General features: G+C 49.2%; 1 protein-coding gene across 1 annotated transcript in view; it reads right to left on the reverse strand.

The window, feature by feature from the left end:
* The window catches only part of GYPC (glycophorin C (Gerbich blood group)), a 40,559-nt gene extending 24,682 nt beyond the window's left edge, over positions 1 to 15,877 (reverse strand). The window contains exon 1 of the mRNA XM_037523191.2: positions 15,797 to 15,877. Coding sequence (XP_037379088.1) covers positions 15,797 to 15,833 — 37 coding nt within the window. The 5' untranslated portion in view covers positions 15,834 to 15,877. The remainder of the gene's footprint in view (positions 1 to 15,796) is intronic.
* Positions 15,878 to 19,034: the final 3,157 nt, after the last annotated feature.

Here is a 19,034-nt window from a genome sequence, read left to right on the forward strand (position 1 = left end):
TTCAGGGACACTTTTAAAGTTCCTTACCACCCTCTCTCCCTTCTCAGCATCTACCACATGCCGTGGCTTGGCTCGCAGACCCTTGATAGAAAGTTAGCCAGTTGCTAAAAAGGACCACTTTCAGAGTTACAAGCATTCTAGAAGGGTCTTGTGCAGCCCTGTAGCAACAGAATGAACACAGAGCAGGTTTCTATGATCCACGCAGACGGGGTAAAGGAGAGTCCTGGAGCCCTCGGTGGCTTTCTCAGGCTTTTATTGAGCTTTACATGTAGTGCGGCAAACAGGTACACAGCAGGCAGGGGTGCTGAGGGCCAGGAGGCCAGGAGGCCATGAGGCCTCCAACACACCCCATCCCCAAGTCTTCACTCTGGGCTTCTCTGGCTTGTCTCTCCCCTTGTCTCTCTCCTGCCTCTGCTTCTCTTGGTGACTATCTCAATACTCCTCCCATGGGCCCCAGAAGTAAACAATACAACAATGTAACAAATGCAGGTGCCCCATCAGGCAGGGCAATCCTAGTGGTGGGAGGGCATAAAAGCCTGAAAACCATTTACCCAACAACCCCCAGACTCAGGAGGAAAATGGAAGTGGGAGGTGAAAGAGATGAGCAGATGTGGGAGATCACCTTGTTACTCTCTGACATCACTTTCCTAACTATCCAGCTCCACTCACCTCATTCACCTCACTCTCTCCTGACTACTCTCAACCCCCTTCCCCAGTAGGCCAGGCTTGCTCCTACCTCAGGGCCTATGCCCTTGCTATGCTTTCTGCCTGCTGTGTTTTCTCTCAGACCCGTGCTTCGCTCCTGGTTTCAGTCAGTCTTCCTCAACACTGCCTCCCAGTGAAGACTTCTCTGGCCATGCTTTTTAAAATGGCACCTTTTCATCCCTCAACCTAGCCAATCTCTTTCCAGCTTGATTGTCCTCCCTTGCTCCTAGTACCATATGATTTATCTTTCCATCAAATATTGAGTGATATAAAGCCAAGATCCCTGCTGAGAAGGGCTGGACAAAGCCTCCCGTGTATATTGGCTGCATTGAAGCAGCATGACTGACGGTGCCTATTCTACTCTTGGTGGGCATTAGACAGAAACCAGAAGTCAGACATCAATCTTAAACCATCTACCCATGCGTCTGTGTCTGTCTGTCCATCTCCACTAGAATGAAAGCTCTCTTTGGGGTTACTGTTGGCTTGCCCACTATCACATCTTCAGGCCTTTTCCGGGCCTGACACGCACTTGGGGGGTCAATGCACATCTGTGATACATGACTCCAAGGTCCCAGACTTGCTGGTGTGGGTGGTGGAGCAAGGGAGCACAGCATAGACTCAGGGAGACCACAGCTGACCTCTGGCCCAACATTTCATAACTGGTCACACACAGACACACGTCGTCCCTGAGTGTCTATCTCTAAGAGGTGTAGTAGCCTCCTGACACGATTGTGTGCAGTCAGGGGCAATGTGCCTGGGGAGCTACCGGCAGTGTGGAAAGGTGTCTCCCTTTTGCCTGGACCCTGGTGGGAAGCAGTTTCTGAAGTGCTTTTAGGAGTGCGAGGTGGGAGTGAGGGTTTTTTGCAGCAGCAGCAGAGCTCCTAGTGCCCGTATTTACAGAGAGAGTAACTGCAGGGCAAGAGAAGGCAGAGGCCCCAAGAAGGTCCCTCCCCTTGGCAGCCCGGGTAGTGGCAGATCAGGTAACAGAACAGGTGTCTCCTGCATGCCCAGGATAGAGATCTGGCCCAGTGGCCTTCCTGGCTGCTGTCTGGCCCCTTGACCTCAGCCACAGGTCCTTCTTTCATGGCTTTTCATTTATGCATGAGGCCATGGCATCCCTTGGACAGGTGTGGTGGTGGTTGGGGAGGCTCGAGGCTGAGAAGTTGAGCCATAGAGAGTCTCGCAAACTTATGATAACAGGCCATACAGTAAATAGTTTAGGCTTCAGGGCCCATATGGTCTCTGTTCCAGCTTTGCCACTGTCCCATGAAGGCAGTCATGAACACCATGTCAACAACAAGGCACAACTGGGAGCCCATAAAACAGACAATGGGCTGGACTTGGCCTGTGGGCCTTGGGCTAGGGACCACCGCTGGTGTCTCTATGGCACTGAGTCTCTCTCCTCCCACTCAGGCTAATATTTACCAAACACTAGCCCTGCCCTACACCTGGTCCTTTATCTGCATTTTCTCATTTAAAGGAGCCCATGGGACTGAGCTGTACCTTGAACCCTGGTCTGTCACAGTGGAAGCCTATGCTCTTAACCTGTGTAAGGCTCAGCTGCTGGATGGCAGGCAAGCTGTGTGCGGCCGCGGCCCCCACCCACAAACCAGAGACTGGCGCAAGTGGGCTTAGCGCATCCTAAACACCCTGTGCAGTTGTGATGATGCAGCCATAGGCAGTGGACTTCAAAGGGGCCAGGTCACCCTTTCCCAGGCATCCTCACTAGCTAATGGAGTCAAGACAACAGCTGGCAAGGTAGCCCAGGCAAGTGGGGGTCCTTCCTCTGATTTAAACTATGCATAGGCCCAAAGGCAAGTCTGTGGCCAGGGCTGTGGCCTGGGCCTCTCTGACCTGGCTTTGTAGACCTCCCTGGAAAAGCCCTGCCTCAGAGGGACACTCCAGGAAATCCTGAACCCCAGGGTGTTGTGTTCCAGGACAGGAAAATTGGAATATCCAGTGGCAACACTCGGCCTTGTCTAGGGATGCCTGAGAAGGTCCAGTATGTGAGCCCCTGAGTGGGGCTGCTGACTCAAGGGACATCATGTACTGAGACAGAGGAGGCCCACCCTGGGTGGGGACACACTTGGTCATGGGCGGGACAGGAGGGCTGAAAGGAGACCCTTGGAGACCCTGAGGGCAGGAGAGAGGGCAGTGGGAGTTCAGTCTTTTATCTGCAGACAGTCAGTCTCTGTCCTTACAGTGCTGGACAAGGAGGGGAATTCAGATAATTATGCCTCCGGCTTGGTACAACCTCAGAGATGGCTTTTACCAGAAGCACCTCCCTGGAAACAGAGGGAGAAAAGATTACTGAAGAGAGTCCACAGAGACCAAAGCCTCAGGAAGTAATCTGCCCAGAAGCGTCCAGGAGTAGAAACGCAGGCTCAGAGGACTTGGAAGGAAAAAACACCCTTCCATCTACCTCTGACCCCGGCCTCCTCAAAGATGCATTTTGACTTGTTCCAGCATTGTTTGTTTTCTCAGTAAGCGCCAGTGTCTTACTCAAATGAGTTGTTTAAAAATAGCATGTTCCAAAAGGTCTTTTCAGAAGCTCCTCCGTTCTTAAATAGGAAATGACCCAGGGGTAATTGCCAAAGTCTGATATAAATAAATGTAGCGACAAAGCCCATTGGAATCAACTTTCTTTCACTCCTCCTGTGAAAAAAAAACTTTGTTCTCCTTTGGAACTCCCAGTTTCTTACCCACGGGAAAGGTGGTAAGAAGGTCTGCGGGGCTGGACCACCTGGTGCCACCCACAGCGACATCCTGCATCTTGAGGATGGGGGTGCTGCTGGCCAATGGTAAGTGAGGTCCACTAGCTAGCACTTGTCAGCTCGCCTGTGCACGGTTTAAATCAGAGAAAGGACTCCAGCCCACCCAGGCTACCCTGCCGGACCAGGTCTGCTCACCCAGGCACCTCATGCATTTGCTTTGTGTGTTAAGTCTCTTAACATCCTTGCAACTTGTCTTCACTTAGTCTTTCCCCAGCGCTAGAACAGTCTTAGCAATCAACAAGGAACATTTACAACTTGTCTCTTCAAGTACAAAATCTTACCAAGATAAAACTGTTAAGTAGTGACGTAGAAATTCACCATAATTTACCCTTAACTATTGATATTAGCTTATATGAAGCATCAGTTTAATTTTGTGGAGTACGTTGCTTGAATGGTCTTCAAATACGTAAATGTCTAGCTTTTTCAGTGAATAATCCCAGGACATGGGCAGTTCTATCTGAAACCTGAATTCATGAGATAAGAAATTTCTCACGACGGGGATTGGATGCTTATTCCTGTCAGGATGGTGTCTTTCTGCCCTACGTGTATCCACAGCACTCAGAGGGCAGGGATCGCCTCTTATACTTTCTTTGTCTCCCCCTCAGTCCCTCTGACAACTGTCAGGGTGAACACATTGTAACCTTATTCTGTAGTTTCTATTGATGTTCCCATCAGTGGCGCAGATGGTGATTAGCAAACATTAGTGCATCAATTCTTTTCATAATAGGATATTCCATCTGGTTTCCTTTCTAACTTTCAGATTCAGAGCACAGGGTGCCCAAAGTTTGATAAGAAGTTCTCTCAGGGAATTGCAGTAAACCCTTGAACAAAGCAGTTACAAGTGCTGACCTCCCCCCTGTACACATAGAACATTTTTCTCCCCCCAAATTTATCTACTAATAATCAAGCTTTGACCAGAAGACTTACTGAAAACATGAACAGTTGATTAGTACAGATTTTGTATGTTATATCCTTTTGATAGGCAATGGTATTCTTATAATAAAGATAGAAAAGAGAATGCTATTAGGAAAATCACAAGGGAGAGAAAACACATTTACAGTGCTGTCCTGTATTTATCCATAGTGGAAGTTTACATCATTTGTTTATAAGAAAATCCACTTACAACGCAGGCCAAACCTGAATTGTTCAAGGGTCAGTGTAACTGGTAAAGTGATGGAGAGCTGTGTGCACATACAGTTCTGCTATCAGCAGACATTTAACCATAGTAAGGCCATTTGATGGCTTCATGTGATGGAAACACCCTCAAAGCATCACTATTGAAAAATAATGTCTGGGATTAGTTATTTTACTGTAATCTGCAGGCAAGGGTTTGCAAGCTTTGTTACATGAAGACCTCAGTGTCCAGTGATAACTTACAAGTGGACCGGGGGTGTGGTCACCAGCGTCTCATCCCCAAGTCAAGCGCATTAGGTGGTCATTATCTCTTTTAGGTTACCAAATTTCATCTAAGAATTTACTTTGTAGAAATGTCATTTCGGTTAAAAATAATTGCAGTGGAGATTTGTCACTCCATTTGGAGAGTTTGGAGGATTGTGGCCCAGGGGGATGTGACGACTTTCATTTCAGAAAGGACCAGCACCATTACATGCACTTGAGCTGTGTGGTCAGTGGCCTGCTGGGCTGAATGCTCTGACGCTCTGACTGCTGTTTGACTTGTTTTTCTGTAATGATCTTATCCTCTCCACCCCAACCAGGCCAAAGACCCTTTGAAAACAGAGTCTGTGTCCCCTGTGCAGCCCCTTTTTCACAGGTGCTGCTCTTTGGATCAAAATCAAACTGGATCTTGGTGATCAGAAAGTGGCACACTGGCCTGAATTCACTCTAAGTAGAGGAAAGTTGAAGGTTCATGGCTTGTGTCCTGCCTCTTCAGGGGTGACTGAAAACCTGGATTTATAAAAGGCCCTCAGGTCATGTGATAGACTGGGCACAGACAGGAGTGTACATGAAGGTCAGATCTGGAAACTGGACCTGAATTAACCACTGGTGCATGTATATGCCATAGAGATACCTGCCAAGGGAAGGCTATCCTTACAAAGAGACTTAGCAATAGACTCTCTCCTTCATTAACAGACTTGAGGTGGGTTCCAGGAGGAAGGGATGGGAGAGGAAATACTGAAACCAAGCCCAAATGAACTTGTTGAATCCTCCAAACCTGTGCACCCAGGTCTGCCATGTGGGGTTAGAGGGATCTGGCCTGAACATTACACTAACCTTGGGTGTCACCACAGACAAAGCATTGGGAAGCAGAGCACATTGCTGATAGGGTGCTGAAGACACGCTAGAATGAGACAAAGAAGTGGGAACGGTGTCTGACAAATGGTGTCATGGGGAAACCTTTGAAATCATGTCCAAGGCCAAAGACTCTGTAGGCTGCAGTTCTCGGTTTGTTTCCAGTTATCTTTGGGAAGTTATAAGGGTCCATGGACCAAATATCCATCCTGCCCCAAGCTAGATCAGATTGCCAAGAGAGCTCCCTTTGCCCGGCGTCTGGGGTGATACAGGTCTATTGTTGAGGAATGCAAGGAAATGGTAAGGAGTGTATGTGCACATACAAGTGTGCCTCTGTGTGTGTGTGTGTGTGTGTGTGTGTGAAAGTTTGTTTGTGGGGGGGGAAGGGAGGGTAATAGCACAGGAGTCAAAGGTCAAACCTCAAAGTTTCTGCCTTTGGTGACCTTGCAGTCCCAGCATTGGCACCTCAACATCATTGCTATCCTGTCCCCTCTTAAAAACCTGATGGCAGAGTGTCTATGGTGCACCGTACCCCAGAAGGAATTCAAAGACACCCAGTCTCGTTCCATCTACCACATCCGGCTACGTGGAGTGACTTACAAGTCACTCTCTGAGCTTCACTTTATTTACCTGTCAAAGAAGGTGAGTAACACTTCTGGAATGAAGAGAGGAAATGAATTTGCAACAAAATATAAGACAGTGCAGTCAAGGGCCTTCCGGTGGCGCAGAGGTTGAGCGCTGGGTTGCGAAGCTGCCGCGGCCTCTGCAGCGCCGGTTCGATCCCCGGCTGCTCCCCGGCCACTGGACGAGGGTCCCACATGGCGTGCAGACCTCTCCTGCCGCCCGCTGCTCCCCCAGCAGTGTACCTCGGTCCTTCTGCCTGCTCTGCTCCCCGCTCTGGCTCTGGTGAATTCTCTCACCCTCCCGTGCTTCTGACTATACCCAGTGCTTGTGTAAATAAATAAATAAATCTTAAAAAAAAAAAAAAAAAAAAAGACAGTGCAGTCAAGGCCCCTTGGTGTGTGATACTTCACAAAAGACAAAGCTGCCAGCCCAGAACCCAGGGGTGGTTCTGTGGTAGAGGTATTCCAGGAATTGGCCAGAATTGGTGGGGGCCATTATTTTTTCCCATTGCCCTTGCAGTGACCCTGAGGCAGCCACCCACAGCTTCTCTGGGGGAAAGCAGGACCTATGTTGGGTTGGCCTTGGCTGCCAGTACTCCACAGTCAACAACTCTGTCCTTGTGTGTCTCTATGAGCATTTTAGCCGCAGCTGCTGGGCGTCAGGTGGGGGCAGCAGGGGTGGGCAGAGCGAGCACAAGTGGCCTGGGGTGGTGGGTTAAGAAAGGCCTTTTCTTAGGAGGGAGGGAGCTGCATGGCGATGAGAAGAAAGGTGTGGAGTCTTGGGGTGCCCCTCGTAGCACTGCAGGTTGCCTCACCCCAGAGGTGGGGAAAGACACCCCTGATGGAAGGCTGACCAGTGCTGGTGATGAAGGGAGTTTGTGGGGAAAAGATATCTTCCTATCGTTCCGAGATGGAATGAACAATATCTACTTTCATGGAAGGTCTTAGAATTAGAGACGCGGTGCATTTCCTCACTGCCAAGAGCTGTTCACCACCCATCCCTTTGCACCTGTGGCAGACCACGTGATGCCATCTGTACCTCCATCGAGAATGATTCTGCTCCCCCATCAGGTTCTCCCAGAACCCCCTGCGCCCCTCAATGGGTCACCTCTTGACACTGAGGTTCCCTATCTTCTCGCTCAGAGCGCGCCCCTCCAGCTGTCACCTGCCTGTCCCACTTGCCTCAGAGTCAACTGCACCCCAGAGAGCACCTGCCTCCTTCTTCCTGGACTTGTATATATTGTTCTCCAGGGGATGAGCTGCTTCTGCAACCATGAACCAGAACAAAGCAAATGTATGTTTCAACTTTTCGGCGACTGGCAGCTACTTCTGGTTTACAAAGCCAGGCAGTAAGAGCAGGACAGCGCTGGAACCCTCAGTACCCTGAGGCATTTCCTTTTGACTGAGTCTCCAGAGAACATCTCTGAGGCCCAGCGGGCACCTGGCCCCTTGACCTTGGGGGGCAGTCAAGGGCGGCAGTGGGGCCTTCACGGGCTTAGTCGCTTTACCTTTGTGGTCATTTCTCCCCCAGAATATGAAAACTGTGTTTTATAGCGGCATTGCTATAAAGATAGATGAGATGTTTAATTTTAAACGTTAAACTTTTCTGTGGATTTCCAAAAGCACATGGGTCCAGCGCGGTGTTTCATGTGGGGTCTGCCCTGGCTGAGCCCCTCCCAGGAAAACCCTCAGTAGCAAGTGTGAGGGGGCAGCTGCGACTCTCTGCAAGTCCCGTTGCTTCCTGAGTTTCAAGTTTCAGTATCATCACGTGCAAAATGGAGATAAAAATACCTCCCGTAGGATGGCTAGAGGCTGAAATGAGATAACTTCTGCTACGTGAATCTTCCTCTCTATGCTGAGTTACGGGTACAGTGGCCCTAAGAAGAGAGCGGGTCAGGGTAATTTATAAAATATTTTAGAAATGGAAAAAATTTGAAAAATCTGAAAAGTAAAGACTACTCAGGATTTCCAGCTATAGCTGAAATTAATTTTACTAAAACCAGACCTTTGGGGGAAGCTAAAGAAGGGTAATTCAATGCAAATCAGCCTTAGGGCACTATCAGGGGTGATGAGACCCAACTCTCCATACATGCTGTTGGCCTGGGGGTGTGCTGGAAAGCATGAGAAGGAAGCCCCCTTCTAGGAGCGAGGGGTGTCCAAGCTTTAAAGGGCATCTGAGATCGTCCCAGCCGAGAACCCGTTCAACTGTAGCATCAAGTTAAAGAGAAATGACAGGTAAACAGAAGCATTGAGAGACGGAGCACCCGAGGGCGCGGTGAGAAGGGCAGGAGGCTCCGCAAGCACACAGGTTTGGGTGCACAAGGGACAGAGGGCTGCAAGGACAGAGACAAGTGGGCTGAGCCAAGAACAGCAGAGGCCACGATGGGCCACTAAGGCGGCAAAGCCTTACACAGGACTGTGAGGCATGCAGATGATGGGGACCAACAGCACTCTGTGTACCTCAGGCTCTGCCCACACTGGTTGAACCTTCCCATCCAGGTAGCCATCCATCCATTCATCCATTTACCCACCCATCCAGCAACACTGTTTTTAAAAAACCCAATGGAGAACAAGACAATGGAGACCCCTATACTATAGGGCTATTATTCCGCTGAGAGGCTAGGGGAGTGAGGATGGCTCCACCCCATGCCCCCCAGGATGCTTTGCAGGGAAACTGAACAACAGAAGGTAAAGGGTTTGCTGCAGGCAAGGCCTGTGTGCTCTCCAGGTTGCCCTCACCACACCACACCCACTCTGATAAGAATAGGAGGGAACAGATGGGCTGAGGCAGCTGGCATTGCTCAGAGGGGCCAGCTTCCCAGAGCTATAGGGGAGCTACTGAGAACCCTGCTGGGCTTGAGGGCCTTGTCCTGGTTCTCTAGGACCCAGAGAGAGTGTGGCATCCTATTCTTGGGATGGACAGAGGCAATAATGGAGATAAGGTGGGGAGTGGAGGTGGACCAGCAGCATTCAGGACACACACTCAAGCAACTTGTCCCAGGCACAGCACCAGGATTTTATCTATGACAATAAATTTTATCTGAGGGGAAAATGATATTATAACAATTTACTGGTTCAAGACTGGCTACAGAATTTGTTAGGTGCAGTGCAAAATGACCCTGGGGGGCCCTTGGTCAAAATTTAAGAATTTCAAGACAGCGACAGCAGAGGATTAAACCAAGTGAGTGCAGCTGCCCTCTGAGGGTGACAACTCAGGTGAAGCCACAGAGCTGGTCCCGGCCTGGACCCTGCACAGAGCTACAACGGGAAGTGCCAGTCAGCAGTGACGTGGAAATGGGGGTAACGTGCCTCCATCAGCTGTGATGGGTGCAGGGAAATAGCTGGGAGGCCCGGCCATGGAGTTTCTCTTCCCAAAGAGACCTGCCCGCTGAGTCCCAAGCAGCATCCTGGACACAGTGTTTTGGCAACGGAGGAAGAGAAGTGTGACTTAACAGGGGAAGGAATTTGTTAGAGAAGCAATGATGCAGAGAATATAATAAAGACTCATAAAAGAGTTACTAATCCTGCTTGTTTAAAAGTCTCAGTCTGACAGTTTCAACATCCCTGCCGTGGCTGATACTATACTTGCTGTCTCTTCAGACCTTGTTTTTTGCCTTTTCGTATGCCTTGTCATTTTTCTTGACAGCGGATGCCCCGGGTAAAAGAATCTGCTGCAATATGAGGAGGCAAACTTCCAGAGTCCCAAGATAAGGTCTCAGTCTTTTGGGGAGCCTGCGCCCCTCGACTGTGAACTTCCCATATTTCTCAGGTTTCTCCCCCCTTGACATGGGAGAGAATTGGCTGGAGTGAGAAGGGTGACATGGGGTTGGTGCTTCGTTCCACCCGCCCAGTTAGCTCTGCTAGACCCTTGCAGGTTAGCCTCTGATGAATTTCCTCCGGACCCTTGTTATGCACAGGTGCTCTGGAGGATTTCAAGTATTTCCTTCCCTTTTCACTCCCCACTTCCCACCCCACCACCCTTACAAGTTCAGAGGGGGTTTTCTGGATGTTTATTGTGAACACCTGGTCATGCTCCAGGAGTTTCCTACAATATTGTAGGGTACCCTCCCTCCCCATCACTGAATACGTTTGGAGGGTTTAACTCTCAGAGTTGTCTACACTGAGTCTCCAGCAACTGGCCAAACTTAAAGCGTTATTAATGAGGAGCCAGGAGAACAGCAGGGCCCCAGACCAGGCAGGTGGGCAGCTAGTCCTGCTGATCCACAGGACAGAGTCTATTCAAGCCCAGGCCTGCCTGTGGAGTAGTGATAAGGGCACAGGCGCTCTGGTGGGGGTCAGGGAGGCCCTGCCTGGGATGACGCCCCATGTCCTGGGCATTAGCTCTGGCGGGAGGAAGCCAGCCCTTGTCAGAACCTGCCATTAGATAACACTTTGCACACTAACATTTGTTCTGAAAGAATGTACAACACTTAAAACTTATACTAGCCAAGGGCAGGAGCTAGCATTCTCTCAGAAGTTCAGATTACCAATAGGTCTGCAGAAAATCTGAGTAAAGACGGGTTGGGGAGGAGAATATGAAACAGGAGTCTTTAATGGAGGGGAAGGAGAGCTAGGCGGTGGAGCTGGGGCCCATCAGTGTGTTCTTAGAATTGGTTTTCATTTGAGTTTCTGTCCATTTCTATTTCATATTTACTGCCCTCCACTCTATGACAAGTTCTGGGCTAGAAGCTACTGAATTTATGATTTTTAAAGGGCCTTTCAGTGTCTGGAATGGACACAGGCCTGGAACTTTGACCATGGATTGTCCATGCAAAGCCCTTTTATTTCAGAGTTACTCGCTTGGGTGGTCAGAATTTTATGAAGGGGTACACCTAGGAATCTTGTGGGGCTGCAGTGTATCCCCAGGGTGATGTGCATTGTCTTCTAATGTCCAGAGAAGGCACAGACTGGGCCTTCATGGGCAAGCATGGTGTGGGCCACATGGACAGAGTGTATGTATATGTGTGTGCTTATATGCATGCATGTGTATGTGTGTATATATGTCTGTGCATGTGGGGGGGGGCACCAAGAGAGCCTCAGAGGCCTGAATTGGGTAGTTGTGAGGGTAAAGCTAGAAAGGTGGGGAGATCCCAGCATGAGGAGGCCCAGTAAAGGACAGACCCAGTCTGTTGTGGATGGCAGAGTGGAGGGCAGCAGTGCCCACTGTGGTCAGGCCTGGTCACAGAAAGAGGGAGCACTGTGAACTGAGGTTGGACTGCAGGCCTGGCTGAGGAGCTTGGAGTGTTTGGCAGATTCTGAGCACACATGCTGCATGCAGACAGTCCCTCTGTGTGCAAAACTACAGTGGTTATTTCCCAGACACAGCCTGGCACACCCAAGAAGCAGCCCCTCCCCTCCCCACACCACCCCTTTGAGTTGATTGCAATTGTTTCTGCATCTGACAGCTGGTATCCACAACCTGGCTGCATCCTCAATACTTGGGATCCCTGGGGTAGGTCAACTCCTGGATCTCCAGAGTTTTAGCTGCAAAATAGGGAAGAAAATGCCTCTGATACTAGAGTGGAGTGACCACCCAGGCACGGGCCACCATAGCCACAGCGTTTGACATATAGAACTGTTGTGGCTGTTGTTACATTTTAAGAGTAAAAACCAGCAGCTGCCTGCCAAGGAGAGCAGCAGCACATGCAGGGCAGGTGCGCTTTGATAAATTCCGTTAAAAACATCAGCCACTGATACCAGTCACTGGGCAGGGTGCCAAGCCCGCAGTCTCTCTTTCATCATCGCGGGGTTCCTGTGAAATGGCTGTTATTATTCCCGCTTGCAGGTAAGAGAACTGAGGCTCTAGGTACGGGGTACCTCCTGGGAGCCAGCACATGCTGGAGATATGGTCGAGCCCCATGACACAAGGGCCTTCCCCTCTGCTCTGCCTCGAGGGCCCCAGGAAAGGAAGGACACGTCACTGCCTTCTGGGGTGTGTTTCCTCCTGGGGCCAGAGGACTGATGGGAAGTGGGCGAAGGCCATGAGCAGGTACTTTCCAGAAAAACACAGCATCTTATGAAGACATGAACACATGCTCAGCTCACTTGAAATTGTACAGACACTTTCAAAAGTGGCGTGTTTACTCGGCAGATGGGTCAAAATGAAACTATATGTGAGTGAGGATTTGGGAAAACAGCAACTTTCATTAGCTACTGGTGAGTGCTAGAAATTCACATGATCTCTAAGAAGGCAGATTCAGTATCTGACATTTTAAATATACACAATTATTGTCCCAGACACAAAATTCTGGGGCTTGAGGGGAATTTATCTAAAAGTACATAAATACAAGCACATTAAATGATACTTAGAAGAGTTGTGATGGTAGCACTGTTAAAACAAATCAAATAAAGACTGTACACAAGCATATGTCCATTTGCAGAGGAATTGGTTAAATCGAATGACCAATTCATTTGTATGTTCATACAATTCACACAATGAGAAAGTGGGCTAGTCTATATGGGGATAAGGTACAATTTTCACAATATATTCTTAGGAATAAAGCGAAATGAAGTAGAATCCATAAAATAAGTTTTGTTGTTTGGCATCAAAAGTAATTATTTGCACATATAATACTTTGATTTTTTTTTCCTTCGGCCACTTGCTTGTAAGTTCTCAGTTTTCCCTTTTTTTGGGAAAATATGGTGGTTTTATTTTTTTATTTAATTTAATATATTTTTTACATAATTTTTCATTTTTGCACAGTGTATGCATTTTCATCTTGGTTATATTCCCCACACAATTCCCACCCCCCTTATTTTGACCCTAGTCATTCCTCCCTTCCCCCCCTGCAGTGTGTCTCTGCTTTATAGTTGCTTGTTGATTTTGATTTTTACTTAATTATAATTAGTCTTTTTCCTGGTCCCTTATTTAGGTTTTCTAAATTCCTGTTGTGAGTGAGACCATACATATAATACCTATAGAAGGAATGTCATAAATCAATAAAATAACTTCCCTCGAGGTGGGAAGTTATCTTTCTCTTTCCTTTTATTAACTCTTCATTGATTGTTCAAATTTGTCTGTTTTGTTTCTAGCTTGTGCTGGCTGGGCTCACCATGTTTTCTCAGTCTTGGAAGGTGTTCTGCTTGGGGCCACCACAATCATTTAGTATATATGTCTGCCACTAAAAAGGCAACCTGGCCCTCCCTAGTGGTGCAAGGGGTTAAGTCTCAGCACTATGAAGCAGCCACTGTAGCATGAGTTCAATCTCCGGCCAGGGAGCTACCCACATGGCACAGCAGACCTCTCCTGTCTCGCCCGCTGCTCCTCTCAACAGTGTATTTCAGTCCATCTGCCTGTTCTGCACCCCACTCTGTGTCTGGTGGGTCCTCTCACCTCTATACCTCTGGCATATGCCCCAGCTCTTGTATGCATAATTAAAAAAATATTTTTTTTTTTAAAGGGTAAGCTGACTTGATTTGTCACACCCTCCGTGTTGACAAAGGGCCTTTGGTACTCATTGGAGACAGAAAATGTTCCCACTGCCAATGCACAATCCTTTTACCCCTCTTTTCCCAGGGTGTGCTCCCAAGGGACTCTGCAAGCCCCACAAATACCTGCCCACTCGGGCACCCTGTGAAAGGTCCAGCTGAGGCCTATCCATGCCATGTGACTCCCAGCCCTTAGGTATCTGGAGGGACTGAGCAACAGCTGAGATTTCTTTTGGATCTTCATGCAATCCTTTCTGTTTGGCCAGGGGCGCTGGGTTCTATATAAAGCTGCCAAACCTGGCCATCTCCTTACTTAGCGTGGATGCCCCCATCCAAGGGCATGGCCATGGATTTCAGCACATGACTCATTCGAAAGAATTGTGACTTTCGGGATTTTTGGAAGTAGCTGAGTCCAGCTGGGTAGGGCAGGCCTTGCCGAGGGAATGGTGGCTCATCTCCATTCTAACTCCCAGTTGTGAGGAACATGTAAACCGAGACAGTATAAAGGCACATCCTGCCTGAACGAGCAGCAAGAAACAGGGCTCCACAGTTCTCCCACAGCAGAGATCCTGCTATAAATCAAGTTCTCAGGGTACTCTGGAATGGTATGCAAGTAAATGGCTTCATCCTCATCAGCTTCCAGAAGGGAGTTATCTGTAGCCACTCATTGGTCAAGGTCTGAAACTCGAATCCCAGAGAACTGCTAGGTAGGGGGTGGAGGGGTGGTAGGATCCGGGCTCAGTGGTGGGCAAGTCAGTCCTTCAGGCAGGGGAGAAGCTGTAGGCCTGCACTTCCTCCGTGCCTTACACACTACGGTCTCTCTCTCTCTCTCTCTCTCTCTCACACACACACACACACACACACACACACACACCCATAAACTCATAGATGCACAGTTTCATGAAAAAAAAGAACTCAGAGATGCCTCACATGCATCCACCATGTAGCACGTGTCAGTCTGTGCTGATCCATTTGTCAAGCGTTCAGTTCTCACAGCCCTGTACAATGGACCATGACTGTTGATGATGGCTTGCCTCTGTGGCTTGGCTAACGGGTGGCACACATGACCCAGATGCAGGTAGGGAGGCCCTCACTGGCACGATGCCTGCTGTGCACATTCAGACCCACCAGGCCAGTGTGCACACTCGGGACACATAATGCACAGATAGAGACCCACACTCCTGTATCTGGGTGAGGGCACATGCCCGCCTGGATTTCAAAGAGTGTAAACAAAGAGGCGCCTTCAATGCCCATATCATTATCCCATTAATCTCTTAATGTGATTATACTAATGATCCAGAATATCTCCTATCTGACAGCTTCTAATAATGAACCAGGGTGGGGATCAGGGGCATAAATACTCATCTTAGTAAAATAAAAAAGTTAGCTTTTTTCATGCAAAGGCCCAACGACAGAGGAGGCGTGGAAGAAGCCCAGCGGATGCTTCCCAACATCCTCACAAAGAATCTCATGGTATATGATCTCCTGTCAGCAAGAAAACATGTGCTGGTTTTCAAAAAGTAAGCTAGCCAGCTCTGCCGGTGCGCTCGCTCGCCAATGCTGCCGGCCAGGCCGGCCCTGGGATCCGGCCCACATCTGCGCGCCCCTCCCCGCAGGCGCGCAGGAGAGAGTCCCCTGGAGAGATGCCCAGGCTCCGCGGAGTTCAGAGGGGGCTGAGGCTCTGCCCAAGGCCTGATCACTCCCGGCCTGGGCAGCCCAGGCTTTGCTCTGCCCGGCTGCGTCCCTGCGCCTCCCTCCCGGCGGAGCCTCCTCCAGTCACCGCTTGGGGGAAAGTTTCTTGCCCCAGATACTTCCCAGTCTTGGCACAAAGAAACAGAAAGCCGGCGGGTGCTCGCAGCGAGGTGGCTCTGGCGGCTTTTCCCGCGAGGAGGGACTCTGGACCCGGACTCTCGGCTGCCAGGGGACCCCAGCCCCGCGGGGGGGGAACCCCCAACCTAGAGCCTGAAGACCCAGGTCTCCGGGCCACCCTGGCACCCCCACCCCACCGGTACTCACGCTGGCGGGGCGGCGACGTGCCGTTGGCGCTGCTCATCCCGGAGGTGCCGGGGCCGGCGGGCAGGGCAGAGGGCGCTGGGGGCACGGAGGGCGCGGGGAGCGCGGGGGGCGGCGGGGCGCTCGGCGGCCGGACCCGGGAGGGCGCGGCGCCTGGTCACACCCTCTGGCGCGCGCCGGGGAGGGCCGCCGGCCGCGGAGAGGCAGGCTTCATTTATGTTTTTTTGCAGCCCGGGCTGGTGGGGTGTCCACCCCCTTTTTTTTTTTTTTTAAGCACATGCACCCGCCCACTTTTGAACTCTTCTGTGCGCCAACTTTCTGCGCAAGAATCCCATTTTTTTCTGCTTCTGTTTCTCTCTGCAAATACCAGATACTGAGGCTGTGGTTGAGAATGCCCCTGCGCTTGGACTGAAAAACTCCCAGATGTGACAGATGGCCTGCCCAGGGGCTGGCGGAGACAGCAACCGCATAGGGCCAGACCTGCACGGGAGTGTAGGCTGCCACCTCCAGGGGCTGAGCCTTGGTAGCCTGGGGGAGCTCCAGGCTTGCCGGTCCTTCAGGGGCACTGTCCTGGTCCACGGGTCAACATTTGGGAAAGAGTCTTAGAAAAGAAGTTGCTGGAAAAAGGTCATGTGATTTATTAGGATCACCTTCGTTAGAGGCTTCCAGATCTACTGGAGAATTCACTTTAGTTAAAAGTGGACATGGAGGGGGGCCTCCCTGGTGGCCTAGGGGTTAAGTCTCAGTGCTATCACTGCTACAGCCTGAGTTCGATTCCCCCGCCCCAGCTACCCACATGGCGCAGCAGACCCCTCCTGCCCCACCCGCTGCGCCCCTCAGCAGTGTATTTCAGGAGATCTGCTTTTTCTGCTCTCCACTCTTTGCCTCTGCTGAATTGTCTCACCTCTGCCCCCCTGGCCTACACCCCAGTTCTAGTATGCATCAAAAAATAAAAATAGATCATCAAAAAAAAAAAAAAAAGCAACAACAACAAAAAGCTGGACATAGATTTTGACACCGGTTAGTTAAATGGACTGTACCTATGCCATCCACAAAGAATTTTATATATTATGTGTAAATGAACTTCCAAATGGGATAGCAGAGAAAATGATTATCACCCTGATTATTCTATCCCCTCCCATTCCGGTAATAGGAAGGGAAAGTGAGAGCACTTGAGAGGTGAGAGCATGCCAGCCTTGTTTTAAATCACAGCCCCCGGAGCACACCCAGCGTTTCTCAGGTCTGATGCCCGAGCCTTCCTATGGGGCTTTCCATTGTCTATTTGACAGTCCTCCAATAAACTGCTGAGACCTCTCCTCCACCTCTCCACTATTGTTGCTCTTCTGGGCTCTTGGGGCCAGGGAAGAGGAGACTGTGCGTTTGTGCCAGGGGCACCATGCCAGCCGTCTGCACAAGCATGCCCTTGGGAGGACCATTTACATGTACACAACCCCGAGCTGCCCCCTGGAGGTGTGCACTGCAGATTTCAGCCCAGCTTTATGTGGACTGGCCAAACTCCAGGCATCTTTGTTAGAACCGCCTGTTTGACACAGTGGAAAAGTATTCATAATTCCCTCAGGACGTGAAGAACCCCTCACTGCTGATAGATCTTTAATCAAATCCCATGCTTGATATATACATGATTTGAAATGAGCTATACACAGAATGCCTTTGGCCAGGTGTGGAAACTTTGAGTGTTGGTTTTCTGGTCTCTAAAATGCAGACAAGAACATGTACATTCCAGAATTTTAGGGAGAGTGGGCCAAGAGAGAAGATAGCAGTGATTTAATAGAAGCTATTAATGATTATGTAACAGTTGGACATTTTGTTTTGTAATAAAAAAGGTGGATAATAGTATCCCTAATGTTCCAAGTTCATAAATAAAACATCTTCAATTATCTGAAATGCAGCTGGGGAGCCGGAAGGAGGCCAAAAGACACCTTCCTAACCCCCAGGAAATCAGAGAACAAGTCACCAGGTCATTGTACCTCACTTATGGGAGGACTTCTTGGAAGCTCATTCACAGGCTTTTAGACATAATCATAAGCAGTTTTTCGAATTTCTTTGAGTAGAACAGGTTAAAAGTGCCAAAATGTAATAAGAATTCTTTAGGAAACAAAGCCAAATTAACTAGCTCACTAACTAAACAGCTAACTACTGAACAACAAAGGTAAAAATCCTACAAGCTACAAAGGCGAGACATAAGAACACAGTAGCACTTGTTACAGGACTGAAACATCTGGGCTCCAGCAGTAAGCCAGGCTGCTACAGTAACCTGGTCTAGCTCCCCAGGAGGCAGGTCTTGGGAACTTCATCAGGATTTGAATCCTTTATTGCCTTCTTGCTGTGAACTTTCATCATTTTGCTTATCTTCCCTGAGCCTTATTTTTCTCATCTATAAAACTGAAACTGTTAGGGGGAAAAGGATGTCCCAAAGCAAATTCCATATAGGCTTTGTGGACTCCACCCCCACCCCAGGTCAAAGCCAAAGACACTGGGAACTCCAAATCCCATCACCACCAAAGGGAAGGTGGTTGGGACCTGAGGGTGGGGTTAAGCAGCCAGGTGGATACAAAAGGCAGACACGTGGGATTTGGGGGGCTCCATTTTTTGGGCTCTCGGCCAGCTCGGAGCGTCCGGCCAGCTCGGAGAGTGACTTTGGGTTTCCAGGTCGTCGGATCGGGTAGGACGCATTAAAGACTTTATTTCCCTATTTTCTCCCTGAGTTGTACATTTTCCTTATTTCTTTTTCTCTTGTAAATAAATCTTTTATTAACCCTTTTGTGTGTGTCTGTAGTAGAGTATTCATAAGTCCCTTTAAAGCGCGCGGGTGAGGACCCACAGCCAGGAACCCGTTTAATATCGGGGTTGCTCTATAACAAAACAACTTGATGTTAGGTTGTTGTGAGTGATATATCAAGGCAATCAATCATTAATGGTGTAATTACCTTGTTTCACTCAGCACATACTTGACTATAATGATCTTTCCCTCACAGGGACACTTGGTTTATAGTATGAACTTCAGGCCATTCTGAAAAAAAGGTGGATCATGTTTAGTAGTCATGAGTAGTTTAGCTTGCAGGAAAACAGTTGATATATTTCAGAAGATTAAACCATACACGAGTCTAATGTAAAAGAAACGAGGCATATTTAAGGAGTAAAAACATTATCTGACAATTAGGTTATGTGGTAGGTGTCTGACTTTAAGTCACAGAAATTCATTATTAATATTTCTTCATGT

The sequence above is a fragment of the Talpa occidentalis genome, unplaced genomic scaffold (assembly GCF_014898055.3).
Source record: "Talpa occidentalis isolate TD23 unplaced genomic scaffold, MPIMG_talOcc4v2.1 talOcc4.3, whole genome shotgun sequence".
NCBI lineage: Eukaryota > Metazoa > Chordata > Mammalia > Eulipotyphla > Talpidae > Talpa > Talpa occidentalis.